Raw genomic sequence first — 25489 nt, forward strand, 5'->3', positions numbered from 1 at the left:
TCATATGATAAGCTCCGCTCGACAAAGTCGACAGCGGAGCTAAAAAACAAGATGGCTGCCAGTCGGCCATTTTTAATCGAAACGCTAAACCACTGCATGTGCCATATGGTACCACATAAGGTACTAGGCACATGCAAAGAATGAACGGAATCGGTCCACAGGATTCTGAAATATGACTCTGGACAAACTAACGGATGGACGAACGGACGGACAGACTCAGGAACTCACGGATGGTCGGGGACATGTATCTTAACATGTATGATTTATGTACTAAATTTGAATGAAAACTGACAAAGCATGTCCAAAATACAATCTGATTAAAATCTGATGTAGTGTACGGGCTTTAATTATTTTGGCTATAAACTTATTTTAATTTTATTTTTTATTACTTTTGTTATTAATGCCCTTTTATTTTATTATTTTACATTGATTTTGATTTTTTTTAATTCCGCCCTACCTACATCTGATCCGACGCCTATGTAAGTCCCGTTCAAATCTCGCGTAAGTAACAGCCAATCACAGCCCCCCTTTTATACAGGCTGTCGGTTGCTTACTTTTCAGTGTATACGGACAATCTTTCTGTACATTATATTTTGCTCACTTGAATAAACCATTAATAGAAAATTGCTAGTATATTTTTATTTTCAAAAGAAATTCCACAGCATTTTCCAATTTTTGTCATTACATTGAATATTTTGTTCACTTCCAACAAATGTGTACACTTCCTGATACATCTTCGCCAGCCAAGGTTCGTTTATTCAGTCATCGCTTCAATTTTACATCAAACACTGAGCATAATTATCTAGAACGGAAGCAAAAAAATAAGTAAATCGTAATGATTAGAACACTCTAAACAGCTATAGTAAACAATGCAAATTGTAAATTGTATAACGGTCACCGGCCCACGGCATCGACGCAGACAATTGGAGCAAACAAATATTTCCTGATCAATTGCGATGTGTTCCAAATAAAAAATATTTTATTCCAGTCCAAATCAGCTCAATTACTTTAATAAAGAGTTATTGTATAATGTACAAAATGTTGATACATTTTGATGAATATTTACAGCTACGGCTTCAATACCGTAGACGGTTTTGACCCGATCGTCAACAAAACATCACCCGTCTCCAGGGCAAGCGACTGGTAAAAGACACCGATGTTCGGTCGAGCCGGTGGAAACAAAATCGTCATTCCCAGAATAACTACGCAAAGTAACGATCCAAACTCGAACCATTCGAGCCACAATATAAACATAAAAAAATGACTTTCGTTGCATTTGACAATGATAAACTTACCGAAAAGCCGTGTTCTTCTCGGTCCTAACGTCGGTATAATCCGCCATTTTATGTTTGAGTGTGTTTGCCACCTGACTCTGCCCAGTGACGTCATCATGTGCGCTATAGAAGAAGGTCTGTGATTCGTTGACTAAAATCGTCGACAGTGGGTCTCGTTGAAATCTCGTTACATAGGCATCGGCTCAGATGTATGTAGGGCGGAATTTTAAAAAAATCACAAAATCAAAATCAAAGTAAAATAATAAAATAAAAAGGCATTAATAACAAAAGTAATAAAACATAAAATTAAAATAAGTTTATAGCCAAAATAATTAAAGCCCGTACACTACATCAGATTTTAATCAGATTGGTCCAAAATACAACATTTTCAAAAATCAAGATGGCTGCCAGTCGGCCATTTTGAATTGAATCGCTAAACCACTGCATGTGCATATGTCCCCAATAAAGTACTAGGCACATGAAAAGAATGAACGGAATTGGTCCAAGGTATTCTGAGATATGACTCTGGACGGACGCACGAACGGAGACCAATTAAAATGGAACAAGCAAAATTCAGCATGGCAGTCTTGAAGCAGAGATTTGCTCACAGAAACCAGAACCGTATGTGAATATATTCATGCAAGAAGCACAGCCTGTCACTTGTGAAAGAATCGCTGCTAAATGTTGTTATCAGTATTTCTAGAAATATTCCTTTCAGCATCCACTGTAGGGAGGGTTCAAGCCTGATACTATTCATTCGAGAACTTGCAATTAATACTATTCTTAGTTATTATGGTTATAAATTGACTCATCTTTTATTATGCCAGTTGTAAATCACATAAATTAACACACTGGTAACTTACTGGTAAACCGTTCAAGTCAGACCTTCACATTGGCCAAGGCAGCTTTAGTCAGGGTGCAATACGAGTTGACAATAGTTTTCAACTATTGAAAAAGTTGGCAAAGGTGTGGTTTGAATCTAAATCAACCATAGCAGGTAGTCTCTGACAACTTGGCTACATGGTATGCATTGAATTATAGAGTAAATGGACCTTTATTTTAAATTGCTCATTGTGCTAGGTTATTGCTTGTGTGATGGTATACTGTTGCATTGGAAATTAAGGAATTTATATCCACAAGAGTCCAAATACAATGATTTTATCTTAAAACCCATCATCCCAAACCTTCTATTTGGGGAATTTCTTTTGAAAGAATTTTGTTCTGTCAACACTTTCTAGAACATTTAACACTTGTGACTGCAGTACACATGTATGTGATTGTTTACCAATTTAGAATTTATAGCTAATTTAAATAACATTTGCATACCTAAATTGTAACAAGTGGATCAAACAGGCAGGATCTGCATAATGATCAAATTGGGAATATTCATGATGCAATTTGAAACATGTAGCCCAAAAGCAAATGACCAACATGTTAATTCAAATAAGTGTCTGCTTCACCACCTGCCGAGTGCAAACCCAGTTTATGGTTTATTCTTATCTTTGTCAGTCTCACAAGATCGGTATAAAAGTCTCAAGACAATTAATGAGAACAAGTCAGACTTGGAAGCTGGACATTTAGTGTATGTAAATTCCTGCAATATAGTATATATCACCATACCAATGTATACTGTTGAAAGACACACAAGCTGAGGTTGATGTGATCCTGTACTGCCTTGGAAAATATTCTCACTCCAAATGAGCGGCTGATCTGCACTGGCTCGGAAGATGAATTCTGATTGGTTAAAAAAACAAAAAACTTGTGGCGTTGAATGCACGTTCATTGTCAGTATTGTTATGCAAATTCAAACTAGCTAATCATTTACAACCTTCCGAGCCAGTGAAGATTAGCCCCAAATGAGTCATTTGAAAAATACTTTGCAATGATGAATTCTTATTTTCACCACTAGGTGTATAGTGATACATCACCACATTAGCTCTAGTCCTCGGCACACAAATTGTTTACTATAGTAGCATCTATTCATGCACAACCAGATAAACTCAATGGATTATGTGAAAACTTTATTTCTCAGATAAAATATATGTCAACAGTATAGGAGCATGATTATAAAGGTTTAAAATGAAGTCATTGCTTAACATGACAGTTTCCAACAAGAGGGAAGAATTACCTAGTATATCACACACCATGATTTGTTGTCAACATAAGACCCAAGAACCTTTATAATTTATAGCAGTCTGCAATAGAACCACAAGTCTTTGATTCCTGCAATCGATAATAATTCAATTTGTTGCAGTACATAATCAATGTTCATGCAGATTTCTGTTGTTGAGTAAAATTTACTGAGGAATGCATGTATTAAACTGCTATTTTCTTAAGAACTTAATGTGTCTTGAGTTGTACACCACTACTAAACCTATAACTACTGGTACATTTATATAGAACAGAACAGAACAGAAGAACTCACATATGCCTTGCACTGAATCTGTAGTTTGTATACTACAAAGCAAATTTAAGAGACTCCTTTAATAAGTTGCCTGCTGAAAGCCTCCATGAATAGCCAAAATGAATAGAAAAAATAACATGTATAACGGTAATCTACAAAACAATACCTGAATTAAATAAACTAAGAAATTACTAAATAAAAATTCCAAAAGCACCCCCATATCCCAGAAAATCTTGCATCTTTTCTTTAGTTTGAAGCTTGTTTTCTTAACAGTACATAAATCTTTTCTTTGATCCAATCTTTGTTGTAAGGAGCATATGTGTTTGTGGATTTCTGGTAGCTGAAATGGAAAAAACACAACACAATTGGTTGAGTAGAACAAGACACACATTCTGAAAAATTTAGTTGATTAAATTAAGTATTTTGTGCACAACCTGATGAATTATTATATATCAGAGAATTCATGAGTCTTTACATTTTGTGAAGGTAACAATATATTTGATAACAATATAATATTAGGTCATTACGAGGATACCTCAAAGTATGCACAAAGACAGTACTGGTACAGCGTTATCGACCGACACACAGCGAAGGTCAATGCAATGGCGTACTGGCTTTTCCTTCCAAGGATACATCATGAGAATGCCGAAATCCAAAAAGTTTAGAACAGAATCAGCAAACTTCTTTGTGTGGAGTCTGGTCAAACCCTGGTGGCAGCCATGTTTGTTTTTATAATTAGAGGATGCTTACGCACGTAATCATTCCATATTTGGAATTCGCATTTCTTTATATGGTAAGATGAAAGTACTCCGCAAGAAACAGGTAATTTTAAGTGAAATTTTACCAACATACGGACATGCCAAAATTGAAACTTGGTCAAGCTTAAAGTGGTTAATAAAAGATACAAGTTAGAAAAAGATCAGATAAAAGATCAGTATAAGTTATGTAGCCACAAGAAAAAGTTCAAGCAAGAGACATCAAAGACAACTCATACACATTTCTGTTCAACTAATGATTGTCAGCAAGGTAAAAATATTATAAAGAGTTACACAGTTATATACAGAGCTACTTACACCAGACAGCTAAGATCTGCAAGCTGGTCAATGAAGTCAAACAACTGACTGATATCATACGTAATCGATGGACTGTTTGGGTTCATTCTCTTCAAATGCTCCTCGTATATCTTGCACACACCTGCTAGGTCATCAAAAGTAATTTATTAAAAGTCTAGTTAAGATAGAGTGAATTGGAATTCAAGAAGACTGCACAAAATGTGTGCTAACTCTGTGACACTTGAAATTCAATCAGTGATGCTTATTGCACAATTTTGTGTGCAATATGATATGTGTGCAATTTGACACAGATGATCGCAGAAGCGCCAGTGAATACAACAATGTCGTCAGGTGACAATGTTGATTGTACCATTACGCCTAACATAAAATATACCATCTCATCTGTAATTAATTGCAAATAGATAGCCCATGGAGACCTCCATGGATAGCCTGACTAATTTTATTCACAATAACAGTAAGAGTTATATTGACATACACCACAATGTTTGTTGTGGGAAACTGATTACCGTAAAAACTCTATTAATTCGCGGTAGTAAAAATAATTATTTTTTCAAGTGCGGGAACTAATAGCTTTAAAACAGAAATTATTGGTTTTTGGTGCGCGAATTAAAAGAGTACTTTTAGATCGGTTAAAAAAGGAGCTGTTTTCATAAATTCGTTAGTGATTTGTTTTGTTTTTCAATGAACACGATAACAGGACGTTGTTTTAGCATAGACCTTAAGGTCTATGGTTTTAGTGCTTCTGAGACTCGTGGCTAGCGACATTCATGGCGTATATTCGGGCAGAGAACACGCACCATGTTACACTTGAAATGAAACATTGAAATGGCAAACGTCACTCTGTACGCAAACAAACAATGAACACATGGCTACAAAGTAGCCATCTGACTGCACTGCCTTTTTTTTAATATTTTCTAGGCATCGCCCGGGCGATGTTATGGCAGATATTACGAAGCCCGGGTTTTTAAAAATGGTCTCAGAAAATGTTTAGAAAAAATTATGTTTCGCGTTGACCAAATATAATCATGCAAAGTATAAATTCAAAGTGGTTTAATACATTGATGAGAGGTCGCATTTTACGTGAACAAGAACATGCACTAGAAGGAAAAGCAAGCCAAAGTCAAAACGGGGTGCATCATGGACATGACAACACACGCTGCGACAACTGAGTGATCAGCGATATCATTTCGAGGCGCAATTGAGCTTCAAGTACTTCTTTGCGAAATTTGCTGCGCGGCAATGCTGACATCAAGTGTGTGTTGACCGAAGTTTGACTCGAAGTCAAGCACTGAACTGGCGCGTTACCTTAGCAACCTTTTTCTTTCTTGCCCCGCGTGTCAATCTAGTAAAATTGTTATTATATCCAGTAATTACAGTACAGTAATTACGCAACTTGTATGCAACTCTGTACTGGTTTTGAATATATCAACGTCGTTTACTTAGTGCACTGCTTTTCTAATTACGCAAATTTGTTTACAATATTGTACTAACAACCGCATGTTTGAATTATGTGCGGCATTGAGCAATGACCTCCAGAGTTCATGCACTGATATTTAAATTCGGGCCACCCAGCTTGACGCAAATCAATATAGTTACTTGTTATTTGTTCAAAAAATCTTTCAACTCTCACAAATACCATGCCATGGACGCGAAGAGTTAACTGGGGGTTAAATGAAAGGGAACGTCTTTCTTGGACAAAAAATACATCGGTACAAGATTATGTGTGCAAGGTTAGATTTATAGAACGTACATGACCGCTTAACTCTGTGTTTTTTTACCGAATCCAGTGTAATGAAAATGTGACACGAGGTCAATCGCCTGACCAACCAAAAACGTCAATTTACACACCATAGGGCGGTTCACTTAAATGATGTAATAGAATAATGGCGGACACATGGCGATGCATGGATGTACATCCATGGTCGATGTAACCCTGTGGACTAGCGACGAAAAAGCCCTGTACTAAGCTTCCCATCACGGAAATTCGTAATCGATGTGCAGACCGATGGATATTTATCGACTAAGTAATAATCTTGCCCAACATCTGTAGTGTCGTGGGGGAAAGATTTTTTTCAGGTCAAATCTTTACCGAACCTAAACTGCTTGCTAACTGAAAGGCTGTGATGACGGAGATCATCTGTGAATGCAGCTACACCAAGTACTGATAACATAACAACTCAAAATGTATATTTTAATGTCTTCATGCAATATATTCTGAGTTATCCACTTTATTCTGGCCCGCGAACAATACAATAGGATACAATTTCAAATATGTTTTTGAACCCTGCGAATTAAAAGGATACATTTAAAAATTAGCATTCGAAAATAAAATGGTGTGCGTGAATTAATAGGGACCGCCAATTAATCAAGTTTTTACGGTAGCTGCAAATATAAATATGCAAATTAGACAAATTGTTATGCTTGACATCAACTTTGCAGAGAACACTGCAAAACTCTGAAAGCAATCCAACAAAGATATCCAAGATATCAGCTTATCAGTGATTAAGGCATAATAATTATACTGGCAATACAGTAGTGCACACTCAATTCAGTGATTAAAATCTGCTTTGAGAATAAAATGCTGAACAACTTTCAAAAGGTTTGGTTTAGCAAGCCTTTACTGATAGTATTCATGCATTTGCAGTTGCAACATTGAGAAAGTTTAAAATATGTGCATTATTTTTGTTATCATACACTTGTCATTGTAATTACTTTACTCAGTTGTGAGTAGGTGCACTTCTTGCAGATATTTACAATACAGTTACATAAACCTCACTGACCTTCCATGCACTCATTGACAGTTTCATAATCAGAATACGTCCTCGTTTCAGGTTTTCTACCAGGCTGCACTAATAAGATTGTGTGTGACTGAAAAAAAGAAATAAGATGTCATGTAAGTAGACTGTTAATAAATATTTTGTCTAGGTCATCTGATTCCAATTTGGCAGACCATGTTAGCTTGGACATAGAATTATAAACCATTTTGCCCTTAATGGTGGTCAGCGAGTTGTAAAGGTGTAAGAGGTTGTTATCTCACCCTCATCGATAGAGCTACTATACCAGTACAGTACAGGCATCGATCAGAAAAGATATCCGCTGTAATTTGCGACTCTGTTACCAATTTTTTATTATCAACTAATTTTATACAGTAAAGTGGTTGTTGCTTGTGATGACGAGGGGTTCAACCATCGAGGGATCGCCGAATTCGCGATTCTGTTGCCAAAGTCAGGTATCTTCTAGTTTTATCCAGTAAAATGTTGCAACTTTTGACAAATAATGCTGGGTGCAAATGTTGAGAAGTGTGACGTCAAGCGGTTATACCGTCGAGCGGTTATACCGTCGAGCGGTTATACCGTCGAGGGGTCTAATCGTCCTGGGGTCCAAACGGCGAGGGGTCCAAACGACTTGTAATCAAATGAACAAGTTCTAAATGAAATAACGACCTTGCTTTGTAAATAAAAGATGACACACTGGAAAGAATTAACCACAATAATGACTGAAAACACACTAATACATAATAATTACATAGGTAACTTTCTAGATGAAAATAACAAGCATTTCTCAATGTGGAATGAAGGGTTTGTTGTTTAAATAATTCAGACAAACTTTTAGAAACATTGAAAACACACATTCTTGTTTTAGTGTTTTTGCATTGATCTCAATACCGGGCAGAACACAATATTATAATTTTGAATAATCTGCATTAGACTTCACTATCGTTAGATAACACTGCTTATGAATGAATATTACATATACATGGCAGGTCCAATCAGAATGAGATTGTGACTTCTCAAAACAGTTGAACTACTACTTGCAGGTTTTCTGAATGATTATGTAAATATTTTTTGTTGAACTTGATTAAAGTTTTAGTGCTGTTAGCAGAAAGATCCTAGAAATTACGCGTTTTGTCAAATAATTCGGAACACCATTATAGATGCCGTTTGCAGCCGGTGTACGTGCATACAATAACAAGGAAGTATTTTGTTTTCTGTACCAACAAATACTCTGGAACTGAGACTTCGAGAAAGGTTGATTTGTTGAAACTCGAATGTATGAAACAAACATGGCGCTATCCAAGCCTCAACTTGAGCAAATCCAAAATAAAAACTACGTTCGGTAGTTTGAATGAATACATTGTTTTGTAACAGGCACTTCCGTGACGTCAAACAGCACAAAACGAGCATATATGTTTTGGGCACTATACACAACATTCATAGAAAAGAACGAACTACAATAACGTTTTACTTTACCATTTTGATCCGAACTACTAGACGAAACCACAAGCAAGCAAAATGAATGCAAACGCGTTCCTCAATATGAACAGCGCCACCAATTTGTCTTTATTTTCCTACTCCACGCAGGGTCAATGCGCAGGTCAAAGTTAATCTTTTATTTCACTTCCGATCCGGTGTACGATTCTTACTGATGTTTTCAACAGTGTACGTAGCACTAGCAGTATCAATTTCTTCCTGACTTTAAGAAAAGATGGATGATTTTTGGAGACTTGTGCTCCTGTCGTTAGCCATGCTGATTGGATGCTACCTTGCTGGTTCAATCCCGCTGGCAATTAATCTTTCCGAGGTAAGTACCACATCAACGTGGCATGTGGGAAATCCACAAAAATACGTCTTTTATTTACTATGTGTCCATGTTTGTATAATACTATAAACGATGAAAGTGAAAACATGCACCCTTATACGAGGCTTATAAAGTTTGCAATTATACATATATTGTAAACACTAAGGTAATTTCTATAAATTATTCATGTAACTGGAAAAGTATCACTCTTACCAAAAACAAGGGATGATTTCATATAAAAAGAAACGTTGTATTAATTATATTTTTTTCTAATACTATTTCTAGTTTATATCTGTAAAATTTTTAATTTCACCAAATATTCTGGCATTTCTATGTAATATAATCGTAAAACTATTTTAGAAAATTGAAGAATACTAATAATATTGAATGACTTGTGAGGAAATACTATATCAGTGTCTTTGTAACAAATATATATATATATGGTTGAGTATAATCACCAGAATTTATGCTGTATTGCCAGATTTATAGCGTGATTGCAAAAAAGTCTGTATATGCAGAGTAAAGTAGTTATCATGTTTTACATCTCATCATTGAAGTTCTATGTTCAATTCCTGTTGACGACTGTTCACCAAACACTATAATCGATTATACTTTCTGTGGGCATGACCAGCAAACATTATATAATAAAAACAACAGTGATGATATATATAATACTGATTGCCAAGTGTGCTGCACCTGTGTGCATATTAAAAGAACCCAGATAATCTTCCCAGTAGAGTAGAAGATTTCAATGTGGGGATAAAATCACTAGATTGAGGATGGATTCCATTTGACAGCATCCACGTTTACATTCACTCATAAAATGCAGGGTTCTCCCCAGGGCTTTTTAGCGCCGAGGTCCGCGGCGCTATACCTGTGAATCTCGGCGCTTCACTTGGGACCTCGGCGCTATGTGTTCCCACCTCGGCGCTTGATTTCATATTTGACATGCCAATATCAGATGTGAAAAAGCTTTGTTCGCCACGCCGGTCGGCCCCGACCGTCACTCAAAATTAGTGACCACCACGGAAATGCTTCCGACGAGGACTATTGTCTGATTGTTGGTATAATTACGTACCGACCGACACGCATCCTGCCAGTCGTGGATTATAATTTATAAACAATAGACCTAGTCGCACGATACGTAGCGGCTAGTCAAATTTGTGGAATTAGCACCTCTTTGTTTGTAAGTAAATACTTTCTGCGATAGACACAGTCTTTAGATTGAAAGCTAAAATTATTTCAAAATCAATTCCACCTCGATATAACATGGTCAAATTGGAGTTCACGATCAGTTCACGCTACTCAAGAAAAAAACAACGTGTTTATTGCGTGATTTAGTAAAATACATTTGAACTGTTATCATTGCGAATCATGTAAAAACTCTTCTTTCAAGACCTAATTTACCTTTTAAAAATTGCAAATCACCTCTTTCGAAAGCTGTCATGCAGTTTTCAATTGAAATTGATGCCAACACATCGTGCTACGACATCGCTTTACTTCCGCAATGTAATTTTTATGATCACTACCATTCGGAAAACTTCGGGTTCTACCGGCATTAGCATGCGGCATTTTGATTGGTTAATGGAATTCTTGACCCATCGGGTCAAAGGACACATGCTAATGTTTCACAAACATCATGGCGGGTCTGTTTTTTTTTTTACCGAAGCGATCAAGCGATCAAAAATAATCGCTCCCGATAAAAATAAGTCGGATTTTACTTACATTTCATATAAAAAAAAAGAAGTAAAATTTGTTGAGGAATTATTGCTATAACTGGTGTATAACATGGCCAAGTAAGTTATGTCACGTCGTAACTTTGATGATCGTTTTGAAGCTTTATTTGTTCGCTCATTACTGTAATTGTAAACGTTTTAGAAGTTGATGGTACGAATAATAAATTACAACAATACGTCAATTAATTACGTGATCGATTTTTTGAAGGAGAATGTTTTTGGAGTGAATAAAATTATGAGATTCGTGAACATAAATCTGGCTTAACGTTTTGAATGCGTTTCCTTCAACGTTTTACAAAACAATTAAATTGCAACAATAATGTATTTGTGTTTGTTTTTAATCTGTAGCATTTGTATTTCGAGAATGTTTCAAACTCTTCTAAATTGTGAAACATAATGTGTTGATTCCATTAAAAAAAATATTTGCCCTGTGACTGAGCTCACTAATATTCATAATTGTAAATAAGTTCTGTTAATCAATGAAGGAAAGATATGTAAATGATATGCAAATTATTATGCAAATTAGCCCCGGCGCTATGCATTTTTTCTGGGGAGAACCCTGAAATGTACATGTTGTGAGGCTGTTATTAATGATATTTTTTTGTCAATTTAATGGATTTATTCATTTTTAGGTTCACGGTACTGGTAACATCTGCACAAATATGACACATACTCATACTGATTATGCACTGGTTTATGCACAGCTGGTGACATGACTTTATATATAATATGTGCTTCAGATACAGAAATACATCTACAGTGTCCAAGATTGGAGCTTGTACACTAGATATATTGTATTATGAATGTGAATAAATTTAATTTTTTTGACTTATCCAGGGCTTTTGTCAACTGGAGTCGAGCAGCATTCAATTTCATGCCTATGCAGCTCTGAGCTTGTTGTATTCAGTTTTTAGACGTTATAATAATAACAAAATGTATTCAAACTGTGTAGAAAGTTTTGCATTTCTAATTTGGAATTTGAAATGAAATAAAAATATTAAAAATAAAAATAACATATAAAATGCAATATATGTATGAAATAGTACCTGATCAGATAAAACCAAAATACCCATAAATTTATATGCCATGATGGTTAAATTACTTCAATTTTCAGGTCAGTATATCTAAAATGTCCCTGTAGAGATAGTATTGTGAAAATTGTTCTTGTGTATCTAAAAAAAAATTCTAAATTTGATGAAACTAGCAATTAAATGTCTTTAACAACATTTGATCAAGTTTTGATATTCAGTAATCTTTAAATTATGTCTATTTGATAATATTTGTACCTGGTTGGCTTTTCTGCAATTTTATCCAAAGTTCATGAATTGTACTAGCAACAATACAAGTGTTTTTGCAGTTTAGTATTGCCCATACCTGACTAATCAAATGTTGAACAGTCTCATAATTTATGTACATAACTAGCTTTACCATTATAACTGCTAAATGAAAATCTTCATGTCCTTGATGCAATTTTAATGTGGCTAAAATGTGTAAATCTGAAATTTGTTTCCCGTCGAGACCAGTTGAAGTTTAAAAAATGTTGAGATACATGTACTTGTGTGTATTTTGTCATACTGTAGGAGATTGCATGTGTATAGGATTTGCAGATTATGCATAAGTACCGGTAGTGACCTTTCGGGACAAGGAGCTAAAATAGTGACTTTGTACACATACATTGGGGGAGGAGAGAATGATAGTTGAGTGCCCTCCTTTAGCATTGGTTAGCATTTTTAGAGGACTCTGGGTTGCATTTGGTGCCATTTAGTATGTACAAATAACACAATAAATCTATGGCTTATTTTCACAATTACCGGGTACAGTATGTTTTGATGTTTTAAAGAAAGACAAATTTGTATTTCTATAAATTGCTTTTTTAATCCTATCATTGCCGCATCAAAAACACTATTTCTGGTTGCATCATTTAAAATCCAGTTTTGTCAGTGCTGTAGCAAAATGGCTCAGTCTCGCTCAGAGGACACACTGTCCCACACACCGCTTGGCTCAATTTTCGTGCAATTTGATGAAATCTTCACTACCGGTACTACAAAATGTTGTGATTTTGCAAAAATAAAATGTCTTTATAAAATGTCTCCCCAACTGATATACTGAAATAACAAAGTATGGGTTGTCCTTCACAAAATGATTTTTATGTTTTCACAATATACTTGGCTTCAAATTCTAAACCTATTCAACATTATGTCCCAAGAAAAAATGTTAATTCCAATCCCTGATAATGAAACGCCATTGACCTACTTTGTTTGAATCCTCATTTCTGGATTATAAACAAGAATAAATTAATGAAGTAATACCACAGTAATACTCTGGTATTACAGCAATGACATCATCAATGTTTCAATAAGGTTATTGGTAAATTCTAATTGGTAACAAATCGTACCAGCAATGCAGAATGTCCTACAAAATAATAAACACTGACAATATAATTGTTTACCTAATCTCTTTTGTTATAATACTGTGGAATACTTTATTTTCGCTTGGAATTTATTTTTGCTGAAGGGATGATTCCGTGAAAATAAAATCCAGCAAATATACTTTTTTTTTATATATTTCGTATTCAACTCATCAAAAATCAGTGAAAATAAATTCCATACAAAACACAAAAATAAAGTATTCCACAGTAAAGCTACACTCAGCTGACCTGTGGATGCATTTAATAATCTGCAATGTACTTTACCCATATGGCAACTTTTGATTTTACCATTTGTACTCTATTACTGTCACTTACATAAACGATGGAGGTGTGTCTATAGTCAAAATATGTTGTACAGTTGTGTATTCCAATAACCCAATACATGTATACAAAAAGTACAATTTTTTGTTTACATGAACTTCTTTTGAAAGAGTAATAGGGAAATATGGTCTTTTGTTTTATCTGTGGTCTAAATGTGTGTTTAACTGTCAGTCCTTGTTATTTAATTTAAGTTATTAATATTTTAATATATTTACATTGATTTGTAATGAAAGCAAACACAGATGATGCTTTCTGTACATTTGTAATAGAAGTTTTTTATTTTGATAATGACAATTATTGTTTGTCTATCAATTACATGATCACAATATTCAATTTATTGGTGCTACAGATGTAAAGTAGTTACCATGGTATTTATTGGTTGTACATGTAACTATGAGATTTGCGATTTCTTCCCACAATGCCTTGCTGTAATTGATGCCCATTCATCATTTTATATCCCAGCTGACACAACTGTTGCATTGAAATCTTCATCAGTAATCATACAACTGTATACAGGCTTAAACATGATCACACAATGTACTGTAGTAAATCAAATGCTGCCCAAATGCTGTGAATTAAATATAAATGGATAAAATGGTTTATGTAATAATTAAGTCATTTCTAATTTTCTTATTTGCTTCCTTGTTTCATATATCTTACTTATTTTTATGTTGTACAATATTTTCTGGAATTTAGACTGGAAATGGAGCATTACCATTTTCCTTTGTATTGTCATCAATACCTTATACCATACTGTATTTGTAAATTAAGAGAAATTCTTGATTTAAAAAGATTAATTGTTAGTATTAGTCGAAAGATTTTGACAATGACTGGTCAATGCTGAGGGGAATTATTTTACATTTACCAAAGACATATTTCTGCTGTATTGTTTTCACTGTCACAATTTTTCAACAGTGTCAAAGTGAATTAATCCTTTTATTCTCTCTCAGTAACCCACTGTAGCTACAAGGGTATGTTTAACAAACTGTGGCCTCTATTTTAATCAAAGATGGTGATTTTATTATTGATCAAAGTATTGTGGTTGTCTTTTTGCTTCATTTTAAAATTTCGGATTAAGACCATCATCAGTTTAGTATAAACACCAAAGGAATTTGGGAAATTATCTTGTTTTTCAACAATTATATGGATAAAGAAATGTACCGGTATTACTTATAGATGATTAAGTATACCATATTGGCAAATTCGCTAATTTAAAAATTATTTTAACCATAGACACTTCTATTATTTACCCAGACTCTGTAACATTTTTTGTTTCTGTTTATTGACCATTACTGTTATTATTTGTAGGAAAAGCTTCGTTTGGTGACTGTGCTTGGTGCTGGTCTACTAGTGGGTACGGCGCTAGCTGTTATCATACCAGAAGGAGTTCATGCTCTGTATCAACACCGTCCAGGTAATCATTTATTACAACTTTTCCAAATTCAGTACATAAATGCTCAGAATTTCCCTATACAACTTGGATGCTAAGTCGTTACAGCGCTATCAGTGGTGGCCAAGAGGACATCAATTTGCCTTCCCCCCCATGCTGTTTCATGATGAAAACGTTGTAAATACAGCTAATATATTTGTTTATTTTTTCTGTATATATATTTCATTCATATTGACTTCCTACTTTCATGATCGGAACACAATTACCGGGGGTACTAAAAATACTAAACTATTGTAGTTGTGCACAGTAAGCATTCAAGCAATGAATGAATGCTGTTCACACTTTTACTGTACTATTGCCATGAATACATATGATAACTGCTTGCAGACTTCCAGCGGACATTGTATATCCCAACGCTTGAAACAATAGTGAAATAAAGGGTTGGGCAACTACTCTTGTTTTGGCCTTGAAGAATACTGCAAGCTTTAATTTTACAAATCATTTCAGCCGAATGTACATTGGTGGGCGGGTATCAACAGTAACTAGGCGGCTGTAATAATAGTACTAGTACTTAATGGAAGGGCCACCTATCTAAAACACATGGTGGAGAACACTTATACTGAGCACACATGTTAAAAAAAATCAAGTTTTACATATTAAACCATCTTGAACTATAAATGGAAGGACTGCTTCTAGCTAAGCCACTTGTTTATTATCACTGACAATTACCTGCACCATTGTTTAAATTAGAGATTTGTCTAATTTTGACAAAATGGGTATTTGCCATCTGCTGATCTGCCGATCTACCGATCTGCCGATCTACCCCCAGAAGTAAAATAACGATATTACCCACCAGGTACACAACAATATCTGGGGTTCTGGGTAATACCAGTAGAATAATCGGTTCCACTCAATTTTTTCGCACTGAAGCACAACAACTTTTTGAGAGTGATTGGCAGGTACATGGAAAGGTAGATGAGTATTGTTAGTAATTGGCAGTACGGTAACTAATAAACAAGTGGACTTACTGAGAGCATCCCTACTTTATGTCATCACTAGTCAGTTACTATTCTCATTGTCTGAGACAAACATGCCAATCAAAAATGTTTGACCCAGTTATTTCTACTGTATTTCTACTCTGAAATATGGTCAAATTAAAGTATTACACATGTATATAAGTTTTGTGAATATCTCCTTGAAGTTAACTACAAAACATCATTAAACCTTTGAGGGCCAACCAAATTTGGGTGAATTTGTTCACATTTTCTATGAATTTAACTGAATTCAATCTTAATTTTGGATCAAAAAAACAAAATATGAGATTGCTTGTTTTTGAGCAACATAATTGGCATTTTATGTGTAAACATTTTTTGTGGATGGTCCTGAAGCTGGCTTTGGCATTCAAAGGGTTATAATAAAGCCTTCAAACTTGGGAAAAATTTTAGATTCCAAACAAATTAAAAACTCGGTGTCTATCCTTGAAAGTACTAAACATGAGCAACATATTGAATTTGGAAACATTTAATAATAACACAACAATCAATTCAATAATGTTGAAAGACAGAAAGAAGTCTATACTGTAAGGACAACCAAATAAGTTTGAATGTCATGCTAAATACAATTATCTTAGAATGGAATTTTTCAATTTTTTGAAACCAAGACATCAAATAAAACAGTTTGATTTTTATTTATTTATTTTTGTGCTGTTTGCTCAAAATTTATTGTATTTTTATCTAGATCCCAAATGAGAATACTTTTTCAATAAATTGTTTATTAATATTATTATAATGTCACAGCTGCACATTGAACATTTATAACTATCCTAGCTTGTAATGTAACTAGAGGAAAATACATGTACGATATTTAAATAAATGTACATGTTTGTAATTTTGCTGCTTGCCTGGATATGACCCTAATGTTATTAATTTAATTACAAACAGGCAACCCCTTGAAAATGTGATATGCATAATAGCTAAAATCATATTTGAATTGTGTAATAGTGTAATTATTGATTGAATTGAATTCATCACTATACTTTGTGGAAATAACATCCATATTTTTACCAACTAAATTTAATTATATTTCAGTTTGAAAAATTCATCACTGTCAAAGCACTGGTATGATTGTTGTTTTACTTTATACTTGTAACACTATCATTATTCATGAGCACCCAGCCCAAGTTTGTTTTTGATCTGTGTCATTTAAAAAACACCTTAAAATGCCATGAATTAACTTACCAATCCGAGTGTGAGGATATACTATCCTTTAAATTAGTATCATCTTTGAATTAGCAAAATTACAAATTAAGCTAAAATAATATGTTAAAAAGAAAATGTTTTACAATAGTTACTGAAAACATCAAAACAGCTCTGTCTTCTTTTGATACCCTAAACTATCCAGTAGGAATTAATAACAGCAATTGCTACATTGTGTCATTGTGTATTCTTGTACTACATGTATTTCATTTTGATAATTTTTTTTAGATTCACATGTTGTTGAAAAAGCTATTGCAGAAGAAGTGGCCAAAGAGGGTGCTGTACATGAACATGGACATGGACATGAACATGAACATGAGGAAGAGTATTTACATGTATATATTGGTTTCGCACTTGTCATAGGATTCGTATTTATGTTATTGGTGGATCAGATTGGAGGGGCTCATTTGCATTCAGCACAAGGTGAGAGCTGACTAGGTTGTTAATTTATGGTAGCCTCTTCCCAGAACTAAAAATTTGACAGGTTGTGTCACTGCATACTAGTTGGGTAATTATTTTGCATTTTTCCCCATGTCTGTTTCAATTTGTATGTAATGAACAAAGACCTCTCTTGTCTTCATCAAATAATAATGATTTCTAATTACATTGCTAGAAGTTTGTTCCCCTCATTTTGATTTTCCATGGAGGCTAGATGGTGATGTGTTAAATCTGAAGTCAATTGAATTATTTCTCTGATATACATTATGTACTTTCTCTGTTTGCAGAATTTTAAAATGTAGGATTTCAGTTAGGATTGCTGCAAACTTTGACACATTTTAAACTAATTGCTGGTCACAATTAAGTAGTACAGTGACACAGTAACCTATGTCTACTGTCTTGAGAATTTATATGTTTTCCATGTTCTTTCAAGGTGACAGTGAAAACAGCAACAGGACCAGCACTGGTAGAAGTAAAATAACAGCCACACTAGGATTAGTTGTACATGCAGCAGGTCTGTAATATGTGATGGATTGCTTGATTTTGTTCTCACAAAAATTGGTAGACAAATTTCAAGAACTTGGGAGAATTTGTGTCTGTAAAAAATTCACTGATTGAACTCAGTAACAGTGATACATTTCTCTGGGATCCTTAAAGTGCCTGTGAAATGCACGCTACTTTCTCGCCTGAAATCATTTATTGGTACATCAATATTATTAATTAATTATATTTTTCTGTATTTTAAAACAATTAAAATAATTTGCTCCCATTTGCATACAGAAATACTCCTGATGACAAATGTAGGGAAACTTGCTGGACAGCTTGCATTGCCGATACGTGTAAATAAGGCACATTTCTTGTACAATTTTCTCATCTTTGAGTAAATTGCCACTCATTTACTTGTTCGTTGAGGAAGAATGAACCATAATGAAAACACAAGTTTATCAAGTTACATGTGAAATTTGTTCGTTATTGCATAACTGGTCAACGTGATCGTCATAATTATGACATATTAAAAATTACTCTGTTGAAACACATTGTCAGCCCAAGCCTGGATTCTTATTCCATAAATTATTAAGCAGATCAAGCTGCAGGTAAAGATCAGGGGGGTGAAGTCGTTATTCAACCCCAATCACCAATCAATTCACAAAATTTTAGCCGATGTAATTGAAAACAATTTCCTGTTTGGTCAACATTTTTGAGTCACTATCAAAATTATTCCAACCTCTTGCATAATACTAACTAAATGGTTTTCATAAAGCGATATTCAGGATCGCAAAAATATCAAATCATTTGAAACACTTATTCAAAAAGTGTCTCTCTCTACTGAAATCCGCCATGGTAAACATGGTTTGGTCCAGAATCTTGTTCTTTAAAAAGTGTTGCTATTGCACCAGGTTTAGGTCTTTGGTGCTTGTCTTTAAAATTTAGTTGTTCTTTCATAAATCAGGACATCTGTTCTATAAAAGAATCAAAGGTAAAATGGACACTGCATATGACTGTGTAAGTAGAAGGTCCATCCCAACGTTTTCTTGTTGCTTTCACGGCTTTCGTCCACTGACGTCGCACCTGCAGATTGTTAGGAGACATGTAAATACTTACACTGTGGCTATACGTATTACTGCACCCGCCCACAATACAATGTTTAACCATCATAAATGTTTGTTGTGAAAACCAAACAAAAAAATAGGTAAAAAAACGCTGACTGAAAAATGTTTATTGTTAAAAGTATGTTGAATGACGCAGTGGTATAAAAGTACAGCTCAAATATTTTGGCATTTGGTGGTGCACTTTAATTTCGGAAATCTGGAAATATCTCAAATTTACTTGGATACAGGTAATCATTTTCAACAACAAAATCCACAACTGTCCATTTCAGTGGAGCACAAATCTAAAATGGGAAATATGTGGGTGGGCATTTCACATACACTTTAGGACTGTGTCACATTAATATTCTCTTCTTAATTAAGTACAGAAAAATTCCATCGAGAAACTAAGGTCCACAGTGAGTGTGTCCTACCGAATATAATGCCTTTATAATAGCAAGATGGTCACATAGATATGGAATATGGTTTTTGTGATAAAATACATTAGAGACGACAGTAATATTTGATTTGCTTCTAACTGATTTGTCTATTGCTACAGCTGACGGTATTGCTATGGGTGCAGCAGCTAAGACAGCTAGACCTGATGTGGAAATGATTGTGTTTATAGCAATAATGCTTCACAAGGTAAGATTGACATGTTTTGCTTCACTGAATAGTAAAATATAGGTAACTAATTAAAAGAAAATATTGATGTTCTTCTCTTTAAAACATTAAATATTAGATAAAACAACTCATCACTTTGCTCTTCTATTGTATTGTATTATAGGCACCTGCTGCTTTTGGTTTGGTCACATTTCTATTATCTGAAAATTTTCCAAGAAATAAAATAAGATTGCATCTGTTTATCTTTGCATTAGCCGCTCCATTGGGTGCAATATTTACATACATAGGCCTGAATCAGGTGAGTGTCTTACATGTACCAGTTTCTAATATTTCCTAATCCCCAAAATACCACTGTGGATATATTAATTCCTAATATTAGTATAGGGTTAAATCATGTGTGTGTCTTGGATGTATTTACATTTAAGAAACATAAGTTTAATAAGAATTGAGGATTCCTCACCCTGCCATACATCAAATATTGATCTGCTGATGAGCAGAACAATGTACAACAATGAATGATATAATTGCAAATTTGTGTATTGACACACCAACCATTGTTTTCTTCTTGCAGGGCACAAGGGAGGCATTAGAAACGATAAATGCCACAGGCATCACTATGTTGTTTTCAGCTGGAACGTTTTTGTACGTTGCTACAGTGCATGTTTTACCCGAAATTGTTGCTATGGGACACTCGCATGATAGTACTGGTGCTGATCAAGAAAGTATTGGAGAACCAAAACCTGTTGGTTTCACAAAAATTGAATTATTTTCGTTAGTTTTAGGGTGTCTGGCTCCATTGGTCTTATCTCTCAATCATCATCACTAAAATTATCATGGATTTGCATAAAATACAGCTATTTTTGTACAGAATTGTATTTCATTATCTGAAAGATATCACAAGATGGTGGAACGTCTTTGTTGTTTGTGATGTTTTCTTGAAGACATTGATGCATCATGAAACTAGATACAAATGACAGGAAGTGATGTCACAGTTGCCAAAATGTTTTGGTATTAGACAACACATTTGTAACTTGAATAAGTTGCATTTTAAACTACCTGTATGTTAGTGTTGTGTACAAGACATAGTTTTACTGTAATATATTACATTGAGTCAAAGTGACCACCATTTAACCTGTAATGTAAATGTACTAAAATACTTATAATTCACTTTGTAGTTTAAATTGTACGACTATATACATTATATATTTTATTTGTAATCATATCAAAATCTGTTGAAAATGTATCGTTTAATTATTTTACACCAGAGTACACTATGTGTAGGCACTTTTATTTATGTGTAATGATTGATTTATTGCTGAATAAGCAATTCTATGGTGGGTACTGGGTTGGCTTAATAAAATAGTCTCTAACAAAATGTATACTTGGTATTTTATTGTAAATTCATATTTTCTTAAAATTTTATCTACATCCATTTTTTTAAATATTAAATGCTCATTCACTATGAGCTTGTTCAATGAGTGAGTTTTTGAAATTGAGGATTTTGTTATTTCTCGTTTTTGCCCTCAATTGAAATGCTGCATAGATTCTATGCTAAATCTATTCAGACAATGAGATATTACTAGCATTGTAGCTAGGCTATAGAGTGACATGACAAGTGTAGTGCTCCATAGAATCTAGACTAGATGTTTTCAGACAATGAGATATTACTAGCATCGTAGCTAGGCCATAGAGTGACATGACAAGTCGAGTGTAGTGCTGGATAGATTCTAGACTAGATGTTTTCATACAATGAGATATTACTAGCATCGTAGCTAAGCTGTAGAGTTGCATACGACGAGTGCAGTGCTGCATAGAGTACGAGACTAGACGTTTTCAGACAATGAGATATTACTCACATCGTAGCTAGGCTGTAGAGTGTTATACGACAAGTGTAGGGCTGGGTAGAGTTCTAGGCTAGATGTTTTCATACAATGAGATATTACTAGCATCGTAGCTAAGCTGTAGAGTGGCATACGACGAGTGTAGGGCTGGGTAGAGTTCTAGGCTAGATGTTTTCAGATAATGAGATATTACTCGCATCGTAGCTAAGCTGTAGAGTGGCATACGACAAGTGTAGGTCTGGGTAGAGTTCTAGGCTAGATGTTTTCAGACAATGAGATATTACTAGTATCGTAGCTAGGCTGTAGAGTGGCATACGACGAGTGTAGGGCTGGGTAGAGTTCTAGGCTAGATGTTTTCAGACAATGAGATATTACTCACATCGTAGCTAAGCTGTAGAGTGGCATACGACGAGTGTAGGGCTGGGTAGGGTTCTAGGCTAGATGTTTTCAGATAATGAGATATTACTCGCATCATAGCTAAGCTGTAGAGTGGCATACGATGAGTGTAGGGCTGGGTAGGGTTCTAGGCTCGATGTTTTCAGGCAATGAGATATTACTTGCATCGTAGCTAAGCTGTAGAGTGGCATACGACGAGTGTAGGGCTGGGTAGGGTTCTAGGCTAGATGTTTTCAGATAATGAGATATTACTCGCATCGTAGCTAAGCTGTAGAGTGGCATACGACGAGTGTAGGGCTGGGTAGGGTTCTAGGCTAGATGTTTTCAGATAATGAGATATTACTTGCATCGTAGCTAAGCTGTAGAGTGGCATACGACGAGTGTAGGTCTGGGTAGAGTTCTAGGCTAGATGTTTTCAGACAATGAGATATTACTAGCATCGTAGCTAGGCTGTAGAGTGGCATACGACGAGTGTAGGGCTGGGTAGAGTTCTAGGCTAGATGTTTTCAGATAATGAGATATTACTAGCATCGTAGCTAGGCTGTAGAGTGGCATACAACGAGTGTAGGGCTGGGTAGAGTTCTAGGCTAGATGTTTTCAGACAATGAGATATTACTAGCATCATAGCTAGGCTGTAGAGTGGCATACGACGAGTGTAGGGCTGGGTAGAGTTCTAGGCTAGAAGTTTTCAGACAATGAGATATTACTCGCATCGTAGCTAAGCTGTAGAGTGGCATACGACGAGTGTAGGGCTGGGTAGAGTTCTAGGCTAGAAGTTTTCAGACAATGAGATATTACTAGCATCGTAGCTAAGCTGTAGAGTGGCATACGACGAGTGTAGGGCTGGGTAGAGTTCTAGGCTAGATGTTTTCAGATAATGAGATATTACTCGCATCGTAGCTAAGCTGTAGAGTGGCATACGACGAGTGTAGGTCTGGGTAGAGTTCTAGGCTAGATGTTTTCAGACAATGAGATATTACTAGTATCGTAGCTAGGCTGTAGAGTGGCATACGACGAGTGTAGGGCTGGGTAGAGTTCTAGGCTAGAAGTTTTCAGACAATGAGATATTACTAGCATCGTAGCTAGGCTGTACAGTGGCATACGACGAGTGTAGGGCTGGGTAGAGTTCTAGGCTAGATGTTTTCAGATAATGAGATATTACTAGCATCGTAGCTAGGCTGTAGAGTGGCATACGACGAGTGTAGGGCTGGGTAGAGTTCTAGGCTAGATGTTTTCAGACAATGAGATATTACTCGCATCGTAGCTAAGCTGTAGAGTGGCATACGACGAGTGTAGGGCTGGGTAGGGTTCTAGGCTAGATATTTTCAGATAATGAGATATTACTCGCATCATAGCTAAGCTGTAGAGTGGCATACGATGAGTGTAGGGCTGGGTAGGGTTCTAGGCTCGATGTTTTCAGGCAATGAGATATTACTCACATCGTAGCTAAGCTGTAGAGTGGCATACGACGAGTGTAGGGCTGGGTAGGGTTCTAGGCTAGATGTTTTCAGATAATGAGATATTACTCGCATCGTAGCTAAGCTGTAGAGTGGCATACGACGAGTGTAGGGCTGGGTAGAGTTCTAGGCTAGATGTTTTCAGATAATGAGATATTACTCGCATCATAGCTAGGCTGTAGAGTGGCATACAGCGAGTGTAGGGCTGGGTAGAGTTCTAGGCTAGATGTTTTCAGATAATGAGATATTACTCGCATCGTAGCTAAGCTGTAGAGTGGCATACGACGAGTGTAGGGCTGGGTAGAGTTCTAGGCTAGATGTTTTCAGACAATGAGATATTACTAGCATCGTAGCTAGGCTGTAGAGTGGCATACGACGAGTGTAGGGCTGGGTAGAGTTCTAGGCTAGATGTTTTCAGACAATGAGATATTACTCGCATCGTAGCTAAGCTGTAGAGTGGCATACGACGAGTGTAGGGCTGGGTAGAGTTCTAGGCTAGATGTTTTCAGACAATGAGATATTACTAGCATCGTAGCTAGGCTGTAGAGTTGCATACGACGAGTGTAGGGCTGGATAGAGTTCTAGGCTAGATGTTTTCAGACAATGAGATATTACTAACATCGTAGCTAGGCTGTAGAGTGGCATACGACGAGTGTAGGGCTGGGTAGAGTTCTAGGCTAGATTTTTTCGGACAATGAGATATTACTAGCATCGTAGCTAGGCTGTAGAGTGGCATACGACGAGTGTAGGTCTGGGTAGAGTTCTAGGCTAGATGTTTTCAGACAATGAGATATTACTCGCATCGTAGCTAAGCTGTAGAGTGGCATACGACGAGTGTAGGGCTGGGTAGGGTTCTAGGCTAGATGTTTTCAGATAATGAGATATTACTCGCATCATAGCTAAGCTGTAGAGTGGCATACGATGAGTGTAGGGCTGGGTAGGGTTCTAGGCTCGATGTTTTCAGGCAATGAGATATTACTTGCATCGTAGCTAAGCTGTAGAGTGGCATACGACGAGTGTAGGGCTGGGTAGGGTTCTAGGCTAGATGTTTTCAGATAATGAGATATTACTCGCATCGTAGCTAAGCTGTAGAGTGGCATACGACGAGTGTAGGGCTGGGTAGGGTTCTAGGCTAGATGTTTTCAGATAATGAGATATTACTTGCATCGTAGCTAAGCTGTAGAGTGGCATACGACGAGTGTAGGTCTGGGTAGAGTTCTAGGCTAGATGTTTTCAGACAATGAGATATTACTAGCATCATAGCTAGGCTGTAGAGTGGCATACAACGAGTGTAGGGCTGGGTAGAGTTCTAGGCTAGATGTTTTCAGACAATGAGATATTACTAGCATCATAGCTAGGCTGTAGAGTGGCATACGACGAGTGTAGGGCTGGGTAGAGTTCTAGGCTAGAAGTTTTCAGACAATGAGATATTACTCGCATCGTAGCTAAGCTGTAGAGTGGCATACGACGAGTGTAGGGCTGGGTAGAGTTCTAGGCTAGAAGTTTTCAGACAATGAGATATTACTAGCATCGTAGCTAAGCTGTAGAGTGGCATACGACGAGTGTAGGGCTGGGTAGAGTTCTAGGCTAGATGTTTTCAGATAATGAGATATTACTCGCATCGTAGCTAAGCTGTAGAGTGGCATACAACGAGTGTAGGTCTGGGTAGAGTTCTAGGCTAGATGTTT

At 35.8% G+C, this 25489-nt stretch overlaps 2 protein-coding genes and 1 long non-coding RNA gene across 3 annotated transcripts; 1 reads left to right on the forward strand and 2 right to left on the reverse strand.

Moving 5' to 3' along the window:
• Window positions 1-624: 624 nt before the first annotated feature.
• Window positions 625-1630, reverse strand: LOC146748075 (uncharacterized). Its single transcript, XR_014931048.1, has 2 exons — window positions 1296-1630; window positions 625-802 (listed from the first exon to the last, which is right to left on the reverse strand). It is a non-coding gene; the product is annotated as an uncharacterized LOC146748075 (long non-coding RNA).
• A 2065-nt stretch (window positions 1631-3695) lies between these two features.
• LOC100371860 (enhancer of rudimentary homolog) lies at window positions 3696-9081 on the reverse strand. Its single transcript, XM_006814225.3, has 4 exons — window positions 9002-9081; window positions 7532-7619; window positions 4752-4872; window positions 3696-4018 (listed from the first exon to the last, which is right to left on the reverse strand). Exons 1-4 carry the CDS (start codon window positions 9002-9004, stop codon window positions 3925-3927), a joined length of 306 nt encoding a protein of 101 aa, XP_006814288.1. The 5' UTR covers window positions 9005-9081; the 3' UTR covers window positions 3696-3924.
• A 62-nt stretch (window positions 9082-9143) lies between these two features.
• Window positions 9144-21486, forward strand: LOC100372010 (zinc transporter ZIP9-like). Its single transcript, XM_002732931.4, has 7 exons — window positions 9144-9332; window positions 15123-15228; window positions 17688-17882; window positions 18331-18411; window positions 20043-20128; window positions 20271-20405; window positions 20679-21486. The coding sequence occupies exons 1-7, from the start codon at window positions 9237-9239 to the stop codon at window positions 20931-20933; spliced, it is 954 nt and encodes a 317-aa protein (XP_002732977.1). The 5' UTR covers window positions 9144-9236; the 3' UTR covers window positions 20934-21486.
• Window positions 21487-25489: the final 4003 nt, after the last annotated feature.

The sequence above is a fragment of the Saccoglossus kowalevskii genome, chromosome 2 (genome assembly GCF_978046115.1).
Source record: "Saccoglossus kowalevskii chromosome 2, keSacKowa6.1, whole genome shotgun sequence".
In the NCBI taxonomy this organism is placed as follows: Eukaryota; Metazoa; Hemichordata; class Enteropneusta; family Harrimaniidae; genus Saccoglossus; species Saccoglossus kowalevskii.